The following is a 13,039-nucleotide window of genomic DNA, read 5'->3' on the forward strand; positions in this document are numbered from 1 at the left end:
CTTCAAATTCCTTATAACTTTCGAACTTTGTACGTGACAATGAGTACTCACTGTTGAAATGCCCAAACATTTTATTTGGCTGAACTCTTCTTTTCCTTCCACTCATTCAATCAAAACCAAAAGTTTAACTAATAGTTTTAGAATAATAGATTAAAATAGATTTACTTATTAAAAGCTAAAATTTGCATATGCTAATTACTTTGTCATCTTTATTGCATAATGTACTCTTATCTTTTCATTTTTTTTCTTATTTTTTTAAAATGCTTTGCATTCATTAGGCATCATTTTGGATGTCATATTGCTAAAGATTTGTGTTGGATTTATACACAATGAGATTTTAGTCTAGGTTGAAAAAGAACACAGTATTTCCCAGGATATTAAAACCTTCAAATACAAGGATTCTGCAATGAAAGAAGTAAAGGCAGTACCTTTATCTATTCTTTATTTTTAATATTTTATTGCCAGTAATTGCTGTATTTATACTGTAGATATGTTTATATTTATCTTGCTACATTAAACAATCAGATAACATATATTAAACAGCCAATTAAAGTCTATAAAAATGCAGGAAAATGTCTTTATGGATAAATCAGAAATAACTTTCAGGAAATTCTAGTTTTCTGTCAAAAACTAAAATTGGAAAATTATTTTAATTATTAAATCAAAATGTCAATTAAAAATAGACTTGGAGTCATTTAGATTTTCTTCCTGGAGCAAGTTTTGATCCCTACTCTCTTACCATTGGATAAGGAAACATCTATCACAAAGCAAGTGACAAAAGCAGACCCGAAAAACTCCAGTTGTAGTGGGACGTTAAGTAACTTGTTTCTCTAGCAGTTGCATAAATATATTTCTGTGAGACAGAGCTCTCTACATGCAAGTTGATAACTATCTCTGTTCAAATTAATCAGCTTTTACTGGGCATTTTCTGTTACATATTGCATTATGCACTGAAGAGAATGAATAAATTATACAAGTTCCTCTTCCCCCAAAACATATAGACTAAGCAGGTGTCCCCAAACTACAGCCCGCATTCCTAGCACAGCCCCCTGAGGTCATTTATCCTCCCCCCCTGCACTTCCGGAAGGGGGCACCTCTTTCATTGGTAGTAAAAACCACTGGACTCGAGCAGCTTTCATTTGATAAGGGTATAGAGTAAACAGAGACGAAGACCTAGTACATTAGAAACACCAACAGTTAAGACATAGCCAAAAGATTAGGTAGTAAAGTAGAGTTAGGAGGCAAACTGGGAAAGAGGATTATCTGAGAAGCCAGACTAAAGCATTAGGAGAAAAAAGCCCAATTGAATTAAAATAAGGACTTTAAGAACACATCATAAAAAATGGCAATTAGGAGATCATAACTGATGTTGAAAAGGAAATATCTGTGACATGCCAGAGGCAAGAGTGATGGAAGTGGTTAAAGAGTAAATGGAAGCCTGACCAGATGGTGGAGCAGTGGATAGAGCATCGGACTTGGACACAGAGGACCCAGGTTCAAAACCCCAAAGTCAAGTGTGGGCTCATCTGGCTTGAACGCAAGGTTGCTGACTTGAGCATGGGATCATAGACATGACCCCATGGTCACTGGCTTAAGCCCAAGGTCACTGGCTTGAGCAAGGGGTCCCTGGGGTCACTGGCTTAGCTGGTGCCCCCAGTCAAGGCACATATGAGGAGCAATCCACAAACAACTGAAGTGCCACAACTATGAGTTGATGCTTCTCATCTCTCTTTCTTTCTGTCTTTCTCTCACACTTGCTAAAAAAAAGGGGGGGGGGGGGGGGAGACTAAATGGAAAATGAAGCTAGTGTTGACTATTCCTAAAAGATTATGAGAAAAGGAAGGGGAAATGGAGCAGAACCAGCAGACTAATTTTTTTTAGTAGTAAAAAGCCCAGAAATATTCAAAATGAAGGTGCAATGTAACTTTTAATTCCACTATTGAGAGTAAATTTAAATATTGGCAAATGTTTTTCCACTTCTGAAACATTACCTATTTTGTCGTAGTTGAGATAAAGATGTTTATTTAATTTTGTGTCTTGATTTTTCAGCTAACGTTAGTGTTTTCTTCCAATAAAATTTTCTCATATATGTATTTTGTTTCTCACAAACATATTGAAAGTTCAGTATGAAATATCCAATAATTTCACAATCTATTTGCTTATGTTTTATTAAATTAGGGTATCTTATTCTATCTTGTACTTCAGTATTTTATATAAAATGGATATGTCTCTCTGTGCATACATTTTTGTATTTATATTACTTTATCTTCATACCCTTTCATATTTAAATTATTTTATTATAAATTTTCAAAAATGTATTTAAAAGATTAATAATTATTTTACCAGTTTACTGTGCATAATTGCCAAAATTATTTCTATAAGTTTACTATACTATAATTTTACAAGTAGTAATGAGAAATATTTATTTCTCAAAACATCACCCTTTATTGGTTATTATTTTTTGCTAACCTATTAAGAAGAGAAACAGTTCACTAAAATATATATATTTAATAGATATTTGAATTTTGTCTTTTGTGAACTGTCTGATCATAGTCTCTTTATATTTATATACTGGGCAGCTTATTGTAACAATCCGTAGATCTCTACATATTTATCCATCATATTTTTATATATTTTTTCAAGTTTTCTATATTTTGTTTAATTTTCTTTATAGTTTAATATATTTGAAAGTTTTTATTTTTATATAGCCAAATAAATGGTCATTTCTTTTCTTAGTGCATTTAACCTCATAGAGCATGGAGAAGGGAGAAAGATAAGAGGGATTCAAGCATGATTATGAGCTGCAGGAAAAGAATAGGTGAACGCAGTGGTAGTGTTATAAGGAAATACGAGATGTCTTAGAAACAAAGATGGAGCTAAGAACCCAAAAGCAATATGACCAGTGATCTGGATAAAGTCATTCTGTTCCTCAAAAGACAGGAAAAAGGTAAAAAAATTACAGATATAAGTAAGAAAATTCATAAGTGTGGTTTAAATATTGGTTGATATATATAGATAGAACTCATATGATATTACTTATAAAGAAGAAAAAAGCAGTGATTTAGATTATAAACAATTTCATCATCAACTGGAATTATTCCCTCATATGATACAGGCCAAAGAACAAGATCCTTGAATGTGTAATTAAAAATGAGCTCAAATATGATTATCATCTTCTATAGCAACAATTGTTCAAAATTTTCCTGCAGTGACAGAGATACAAGGTTTCACGTATTTATTTCCACTTATCAACTGCCATTTTATTCATTTAGGCATTGAGTTCTGGAATATAGTACTTTTGTGTTCATTATCCCTTTATTAAAAAATGCAGGATTTGCTTTTCTGCTCTCTATAATGCTATGTTATGTACATATAATATAACCACAGTATTAAAACTCTATATTCAGATTAATAAATTATGACATAACTACTTTTAGTATCCATTTTGTGAAGAGGTAAAATTTAAAAGAAAAGTGGAAATTATAATATCACCCATTTTTTATGCTTTCTCCTAAAGGATAGAAGGACTATTAGTACAGAAATTGGAAATTGTGACAGCTCTGCTACTATATATGATTTAGATCAACAACTTTCAAATTTTTTCATCTCATGGTACACATAAACTAGTACTAAAATTCTGTGGCACACCAAAAAATATAGTATTCTATTTTTGGTCTATCTGACAAAAAAATAAGTATAATTTTGATTGATTTACAAAAAGTAATAATAGTAATTATCTACCCTTTTGCTCCAAGGTGAATTTCAAAAAAGTCAGGTGCCTATACTTGTATAAAAGAATTTCTGCTAACAAAAATTAACCAATCAGATGTAAACTTATTATGCAATGTGACCAATAAGATGCCAGTCACTAATATGACCTTTATATTTATGGTTCAAGACAAGGCATTCACACTGGACACTATTATTGTTTTGGCTATTGTTATTTTTTTATTTGATGTTCTAAGGGTCAAAAGAGGTCAGTGCCTCGACTAAATAGTCATATATTACATATTTTTAAATTTCTTATGGTACACTGGTTGAAAATCACAGATTTAGATTATCAATCACATTTCCAAGAGGTATTTAAGAATGGTCAAGTAGATGGACAGATATCAAATATTAGACATTTAAAATAGTATATACTTACTTCATTTGTTTAACAATAGTACTTTTTCCAGATTCTCCTGCTCCTGCAAAGGAAAGATGGAAGTGTTATCAACTGATGAATACAGATTTATATAGATATTAAAACCTGTGACATTACTATCTCCTGGGTAAATCTTTGACAGCTTTCCGATGCAAAGAAGGAGAATAATTTTTCTGTCAATCTTGAAATGTATTAGGTGTCTACTTTAAAAGACATCAGAAGAAAATAATATCTATCTAAATTGACAATAGATCCAAATATAGGTTGGCCTCAAGGTGGACTGTATATTCTAAAGCAAGGATTAACATGCCATCAGGAAAACATCCTATTATTATATCTGAACATATTTCAGAAAGATTATATCTCTTGGGTTTGTGTCTCAAGGAAATGGTCCAAACTTTATAGTCTTCAGATCACTATCATTCTCACAGAATGGGTCTATATATAGTCTATTGGATTAAACAACAACAACAACAACAAAACACACACAAAAAACTAGGCAATAACTTTTGTCTTCCAGAATCATTCAAAGCTTATTCTGATTAAAGGAGGGGCTCTTGTTTTCATCATCTTATTTAATGCTATATAGGCATTTTTTCTTCTGTTTAAACAAAAGAAAGTTGCTAATAACAGTAGGCAAACCTAAATAGCTGACAGAGAAGTTATATTTTAAATAGTAGGATAAATGCAATGGCCCTCAAGAGGACTCATAAGGATGTTTAAAATTATTAACAAAACAAAAAAAGAAAAACAAAAAACAAACAAAAATTATTAATAGTATAAGGATGGCTGACATATGACAAGAGACTAAAACTGAATATTACTCTTGAAAGTGAAAATAATGAGAGAAATTAATAAATTTATTATAATATGTAGGGTATATGGGTATAAATAGAGTATAAAAAAATTTTTAATTTTTACTTATCTATGAGTCTTAGACATGTGAGGGATGAGGTAAGGAGGAGCAAATTAAGCCAACCTGAAGTTTGAAAGTTCTGGTTTTATAGAGAGGAGAAAAGCAGGGAGTCAACAAGAGTTGATAAGTCTGATAATACAAATTGTTTTACAAAATTTTTAGATAGAATCACTAATCTCTAAAATATTGAGTAAAACTCAGTACCTTATAATTGATTTGAAATCATATGTTTTAGAATGTGTCCTCAGGTTACAACTAACATTTATCAATAAAAACATCATATTGAAATATATTGATTAAGGTCTTGGTCTAAAATACCACTGAGTACATTTTTAATCTTCTCATACTAATTTCTGTAGCATTTAGAGAAGCAAAAGCCTAAATATTACTAGCAGTTCCAGAAATTGGGTCACAAGTCATTTTTAAAGTTTCAGTTTGTTAATTTTGGACAGATTTCAAAACAACACAACTAAGTCAATATAAAACTATCACAGGAAAAACCCAAATTCAGGAAAATTAATCAACATAGAAATATCTCTTGCCATCCTGCATTAAACTGCCTTGTTTTACTGAATCTAGTATGATTTTATGTAAGCAAAAACTAATACAATTTTTGATATCCCTGGATTTCAGAATTTTATTCAAATTATATCATAATATATATTAAATCAGAGGACCCTGAGCATCCTATTTAAGTTTAAAAGCTTTATTTTTATTACATTTATTTGGGTGACATTGGTTAATAAAATTCTATAGGCTTCAAGGGTCTGCCTGTGCGATGCATCGTCTATGCGCTGCACTGTGTGTGCCGCGCAGAGGAAGCCCTCCGCCCGCTGTGCCCAGTCCGGCCTCTCTCCCCACTCTAGTTTTTCTACTCTATTTTCTCCTTGAACTTCTCTTATTCTACAGACTTACCCATTTTTCACATATTGTTTTTAATTTTTCTTGCGTGTCTTTCATAACTGCATGTAAATTCCACAAGTCTGTCGTTTTTTCACTGATGTCTACAAAGGGCCTAAAAGTGTATCTAATAGTAGAATCTCAATGAAAAGAGATGAAGTTTTTAAACTAATATTTCAAAAATAGCATTTTTTCTTCGGTATTATGTACCATTATTTTACACTGAAAGATTTCTTCTTAATTTTCAATGCTTTTTTTTAAGCTGTGATGAATCTTATTCTACACTTAACTTCTTCTATTTCACAGCAAATTTGTTTTGTCTTGGGCATATCTAAGTGCACCTAGTTTGTGCAGTTACCTAAAACAGCTTGCCACTTTATATAATATTGAGGAAATCAGAGTGGTGAAGCTATGGGAAATAATATTTCATTGCCTGGTGATGATACATCGATCCTTTCTCGTGAGTAAACCTACAGCATACTTGTCTTTATGGCTTTATGCTAGTGTGGCCTATACCACACAGTTTATAGTTTGACAACAAAGTTGACAAATACAAAATCAACCAAGCAATTTGTTAATTTAATCACATTTTGTTAACATGGTCAAACACAAACTGACAGATTAGGCATAACCATCTCATTTAATAGAGGCACTATGTCCAAGACTGAAACATTAGGGAAAAAATAAAAATCATGTTAAAATAATACCTCACCCATTTTCATAAGACAACTAGCTAGATTATTTTGCATGGCTGAGCATTACTTGTTTGTAAGAGTAATAAGAACAAGTCAATGAGCTTTGCACAAGCAATATATTGGTTTGTTGGCTTTAAATAATTCACTGTTTTGCTCCAGGCTATGCATCATTTTAAAAGAATAGTTATCAAATAAGATTATAAAACTTTTCTTGATAGTTTTCATTTTAAACTCTCTAACAACAGATGTGGACATTAGAAACTGTTACATCACCCTATACAGGTGACATATTTGGAGAATATCTAATTCTGGGGTGTGCTCAGCTTCTGCATGCCCCGGATCTTGTCCAGCAGGCCAGAGATGGAGGCCTCAGTGGGTTTGTAACAGTCACCCAGCAGCTCCTTGACCCGGGCAGCCCAGGTATCATCACTCTCCAGGTCCAGGAGTTCGTCCACATCAATCTCCAGCTCTGGTGTCTCCTCTTCCCAGATGCCAAGATGGTGCTACAGGCTAATCCATTAGAATAACCCAGAAGCTGTACTGTTCCCCCACCAACGGTGCTAGCGGCTGGTAACCAGTGTAGGCTATCAGGCACTAGGTACAGCTCTTTCCACTGCCCGCCCAGGCTGACCCTCGCCTCCTGCCCACGGTCTAGGCTTAGGCTGCCCAAGCTTGAGCAGGGTAGTGGCATGAGGGAGCTTTTATTTTATATATTTTTTTAATTTTTATTTTATTTTATTTTTTTATTCTTTTTAGCTTAGACACCATAGTATTTAGTTTATTTGGATCTTATACTTAAACATATTAAAACTTACGAAGCCTAAGATAAGTAGGCAAGAAGTCAATAAAATCACAACTTACAATTCTAATATTTTCACATGGTATCACTGACTATGAAATGTAAAGAGACTATAAATGTTTAAGTGAAATAATCTCTAAAAGTTACACTAGTGAGACCAAACAAATGATCACATACTATGGAAGGCTACATAGCATGAATAAGTACAGAAAGCAGTTTTCCAGAACTTGAAAAAGATAAGGATTAGAAAGCTCTACATGAGTATCGGTCCAGCATGTGGATGTCCCGGGTTCGATTCCCAGTCAGGGCACACAGAAGCACCCATCTGCTTATCCCCCTCTCACTTCTCTCTCTTCCCCTTCCACAACCGTGGCTCATGGCTCAATTGAAGCAAGATGGCCTGGAGCACTGAGGATGGCTCCATGGCCTCCGCCTGAGGTGCTAGGAAGAGCTCAGTTGCTGAGCAACAGAGCAGTGCCCCAGATGGGCAGAGCATCATCCCCTAGTGGGCTTCCCAGGTGGATCCTAGTTGGGGTGCATGTGGGAGTCTGTCTGACTCCCTTCCTCTCACTGAATTAAAAAAAAAGCAGCTTTATATGTAGATGAAAAAATCTAATTAAAATATCTTAAGACTATTTTAAATGTTTATTTGATATTGGAAAGGTGGTTAACTGTCAAAAAGTATTTCTCTTTGTCATAAAAATCTATATATTAAGGATTTACACAATCCAGGAAAAGAAAAAAAATCTAGAAATATTTTTTAGAATTTTGCTGTTTGAAAATTGCAGTTATAGGCATGTGGGAGGAAAGCTAATAGGCCCAGTAAAAACTCCAGTACTTATCCCACATTTGTAGTTAGTATTGTAATTTGTTTAATCAGATTTGAAATAGTGGGAAAAAAATCTTTGTTGAAACTTGAGACAAAGAAAGAATGTCTCATTTATGCCTATCAAATACATTTTCTCCAATACCAATGATTTCTGAGTAAAATGAAAGTAATTTAGATCATCTTTACTCAAATTAATTATCTACCTTGAGAATAAGAATAAAAGGTTTGTAAAGTTAATTTCCAGAATGGTGCTAGCACGTGTGTCATGGACAAATACAGTATCAGTTAATAAACTCTATGGTCTGACCTACGGTGGCTCATTGACCTGGAACACTGAGGTCCCTGGCCAGAATCCCGGGCCTGCCTGGTCAAGGCACGTCTGAGAAGAAACTGAGTTGATGCGTCCCACACTTCCCCGCACCTCCCTGCCACCTTTTTTGCCTCTCTCTCAAATCAGTAAATAAAATCTTTAAAAAAGAAACTATGAACACATGAAAAAATTCTAAGTAATCACAACAAATTTTATTCATTCTATATGACTGACTAGTCAAAAAATTTATCATAACTTGGAAGAAAAAGTGACTTTTTGACATTCAGATGGTCTTCTAAACTTCATAAATATGGACAATTGGTAAACATACTGACAACACCTGGCAAGTTTCCAAAAGTATTTCTGAGGCTAGGTGATATGTTATTATAGAAGGCTTCTTTATAATTTAGCTGGTCATTCATGGTGTGTCTGAGGTAGCAGAATAATTAAGCATTTCTAAAATTTCTTGTAGTGTTTTTTGTGAAAGTATATATCAAACATTAATATTTCCTTTGGAAACCTCTACAAAAATCATCTGAATTATTCCTCGCTGTTTTTCTTTTGCAGTGACTTCTGTCTTCTCTATGAAAGTTCACTATATATAGTTAACTAGAGCACTATCAGCAGAATTCCTGAAGAAAAGCCAATTTCTCCAAAATCTCATTTATTACTCAGAACACTATTGCAAAGCTATTTTAGAAATAAATTATTGAGTCCCATTCTCACAATGATTCAAGGTCTTAGTTCACAATAACCATTCCATTTTTGTAAGATTAGATCATGTTCCAGTGCCAGATATAGATATCAAAACAACATGTTCGCAGTGGCTGAAGGCATCCTGAGATAATTTCTTCTTTCTAAACTGCAGTCATCACAAAAAATATTTTCTGGGTCAAGGGGTATGCAAGGACTTTTAACAAAATATGCATGTATATCTTTGAAGTAGATAATGTTTCAATTATTAATATTTAAATTTATATTTGATTCATTCTTTAATACTCATACATTATTTTGTTCTTAATAAGAATAAGGGATTTTATTCCACATTTTTATTTATAAATATCAAAACCAACTTTAAAGCTTCATTGTATCTATACCTGTGACTGACCTTTAACTGAACACGCTCAAGGCTGGAGTTCTCATTTGCTACAACTTGTTAAACAGGAAAAACAAGAATAAACACATTGACTTTTTATTATCATGCATAAAGTATTTCATAGGCAGTCTTAAAAATCACAGAATGGGACAGTGGAAGAAAGAAAGCTTATAAATCTGTCATCTGTGCACATCTCTTCATTCTAGCCTAAGTAAATGAATCCAGCAGAGATGATCATACTCACCTCAAATCCCACATCTATTTTAAGACAAAGAAACTATTTCACCTGACTCCTATATTTCTGCGGTAATGTTGCTTTCTTTTTAAGTATGCGTTCCAACTGTCAAATCAAAATGATTTCAACACATAAATGATTTTAAATATACTTATTTTAAATTAATCTGAAAGCAGTGTACTTTCACAGACATTGGTAGGCACTGTCTTTTTGTCATCTGATCATAGACTTTTAGCACTTAAGATTCTTAAGGTAGTCTTTTTTTTAACCAACTTAATTTTTTCTATTTACTATTTCTCTTTCTCACAGAGCATGACAAAATTATCTGCCTCTGTCACATGACAACCTTTCAAAAAGTCTTGAGGGTAGAAAAATGAGTAGGAAAATATTAATGTTTTTAATTAAATTATGAACTTGCACTCATTTCTGGTATTGACTAGGTGTCTTCATCATATTTAATCTGAGGGTCAGTATTTTTTTTATAAAATTAGATTATTAATATCTGCTTCTTAGAGTTTGGAAAGGTTAAATCACAGATATACAATACCTAGAATGTACTCTAACATATAGTGAGCTCTCAACATTTTCCTATATTTGAAACAAGTTCCCTTTTCTAAGAGATTTTTCAAGTACAAAATGTTCCATTCTTTTAACCCTTTTTTGTAGAACATAACTTTTTTTATAAAGTGGGAAGTAGGGAGGCAGAGAGACAGACTCCACATGTGCCTGTACCGGATCCACCTGGCAAGCTCTCTATGGGGCGATGCTCTGCCCATTTAGGGCATTGCTTCGTAGCTCAGCAACTGAGCTATTTTAGTGCCTGAGGCAAGGTCATGGAGCCATCCTCAGTGCCAGGGCCAACTTGCTTGAACCATTCAAGCCATAGCTGCAGGAGGAGAAGAGAGAGAGAGAGAGAGAGAGAGAGAGAGAGAGAAGGGGGAGGTGGAGAAGCAGATGGGAGCTTCTCCTGTGTGCCCTATTAGGAATCAAACCCGGGACTTCTACATGCCAGGCCAACGCTCTGCCACTGAGCCAACTGGCCAGGGCAAACATGATTTTTATACTTCTTACTCTCTGAACCGTACTTCACGCAAAAGCCAATGTCCTTCTGAAACACTGGTACAGAAATTTTGGTGTAGATATCAGATCAATCAAGAGCACTGATATTCTGATATAGTAGAATAAGGATAGAACATAGGCCTGCCTTGTTTATGGTCCTTGTAATTATTTAAAGTTTTTATTAATTTATTGATTGATTTTAGAGAGATGGAGAGAAGAGGGGAGAGAGAGAAAAACATTCTTTACTGTTTTATTTAGTTGTACACTCATTGGTTGTTTCTTGTATGTGCCCTGACTGGGGATCAAACCTGCAACTTCGGTGTATCAGGACAATGCTCTAACCAACTGAGTTACCCAGCTGGGGCATGGTACTTATATTTAAATAGAATACTTTTTTCTTAATAGGGATCATGATTAATTTGCCTTCTTTATTTTTTTCTTTGTATATTTATCACGTTGTTTACTAAACTCTTCTAATGAGTTTGTAGCAGTTAAAGCTTTCTAATTTCTTTTTTATATCACCTCTTAGCAAACAAATTCTCCCACAGAGTACATGTGTGTAATTAAGTTAGAACTCCAGTTAAAGATATCTGCTAAATTCCACTTTGCTCATTTGGAGCAAATATTTCTGCAGGTTGAGATCACTTGAAAATTTGAGTTTGTCTGTTACTATGTCCTTCCAAATTCTGAATCTTACTCTAATGTGAAATGCTGCCTTGTCCACTTTCACCCAAATTCCTGGAAAAAGCATTCAAGAGGAGAAAGTCACAGGCAGAAAACTGTAGTATTCATTAATCATCATAAGTCCCTTTTCACTATCTGTAGTCAATAATGCTGAATGTTTCCCATTAAATATGATAGTTAATGAAGGTTTTTGTAAATCCCCGTTTATCTGGTTTTGGAAATTGCCTTCTATATATAGTTGGATAAGAGTTTTTTATCAGGAATGGATGAAAGAAGTTTAACTATTGCATGTGGTGTTTTTGTGTATGTGTGTGTACCTCTCCTGATATAGTCATGTTGATTTTTCTTCTTTAATTTGATAATGTGGTGAATAGTATTAATGAATGTTCTAATAATATTTCAACCAGGCATTCTTGAGATAACTTCCCCCACTGCAATTTAAAAAGTATTTTATTAAGGAAGAAAAAAGTGTTTATGCAAAGTAATCTCACAGGGTGATTTTGTATATTGTTTTATGTTAATACACCTTTGAAATAAGTAACCATCCTCAAGAAAGCACTTAATCTTGTTAACTGTCCTATAATCCAAACCCCACCTTGCTTTTTCTCACCTTCATGTAAACTCCAGTATGCTCCCTTCTTTATCTCAAATGCATAAAATAAACAGCAAAACTGTTATTCTCAGGAGCATTGGAGATCTTGCTTCCTGGCAATTGTCATCAGTTTGGGCTCAAATAAATTCTCAGATAATGCCCAATATTCTGTATCTGTCTGATGAGTAAAGTCAATGTAAATATTTTAGCATAAATATCACATGAGTAATATTGTGTTTCTTTTAGTGCATCACATCAGTAAGTTGTGGTGTCAGATAGAGTTCTAATACTATTAGGATGTCTGTACCTATTTCAATGATCTAGTAATAATAGGCATCATGATTTTATAAAATACCTCATCAGTCAAACTAAGCATGTGTTATTTGTGAGAAAGAATATGTGGCTATTTACTATTTTTTCTTTGTCTTTCAAATGAAGTTTTATTTGAATACTTCCACTTTCTTGTTTTAAAAATATCTGATAATATAGTGGTGGGCAAAGTAGGTTTACAGTTTTACATACAACTGTAAACCTACTTTTGCTCCAGTTTGCATTTAAAATATTATATGATTCTTCTTGGATGTTAAAGTACTTTAACAGCCCTGCCGGTTGCCTCAGTGGTAGAGCATCGGCCTGGTGTGCAGGAGTCCCGGGTTTGATTCCCGGCCACGGCACACAGGAGAAGTGCCCATCTGCTTCTCCACCCATCCCCCTTTCCTTCCTCTCTGTCTCTCTCTTCCCCTCCTGCAGCCAAGGCTCCACTGGAGCAAAGTTGGC

General features: G+C 33.9%; 1 protein-coding gene across 1 annotated transcript in view; it reads right to left on the reverse strand.

Moving 5' to 3' along the window:
- GNAT3 (G protein subunit alpha transducin 3) overlaps positions 1-13,039 on the reverse strand; it is a 54,020-nt gene that overhangs the window by 32,186 nt on the left and 8,795 nt on the right. The window contains exon 2 of the mRNA XM_066354273.1: positions 4,148-4,190. Within this exon, the coding sequence (XP_066210370.1) occupies positions 4,148-4,190 (43 nt within the window). The remainder of the gene's footprint in view (positions 1-4,147; positions 4,191-13,039) is intronic.

Source organism: Saccopteryx leptura, chromosome 12 (assembly GCF_036850995.1).
Source record: "Saccopteryx leptura isolate mSacLep1 chromosome 12, mSacLep1_pri_phased_curated, whole genome shotgun sequence".
NCBI classification, from domain to species: Eukaryota; Metazoa; Chordata; class Mammalia; order Chiroptera; family Emballonuridae; genus Saccopteryx; species Saccopteryx leptura.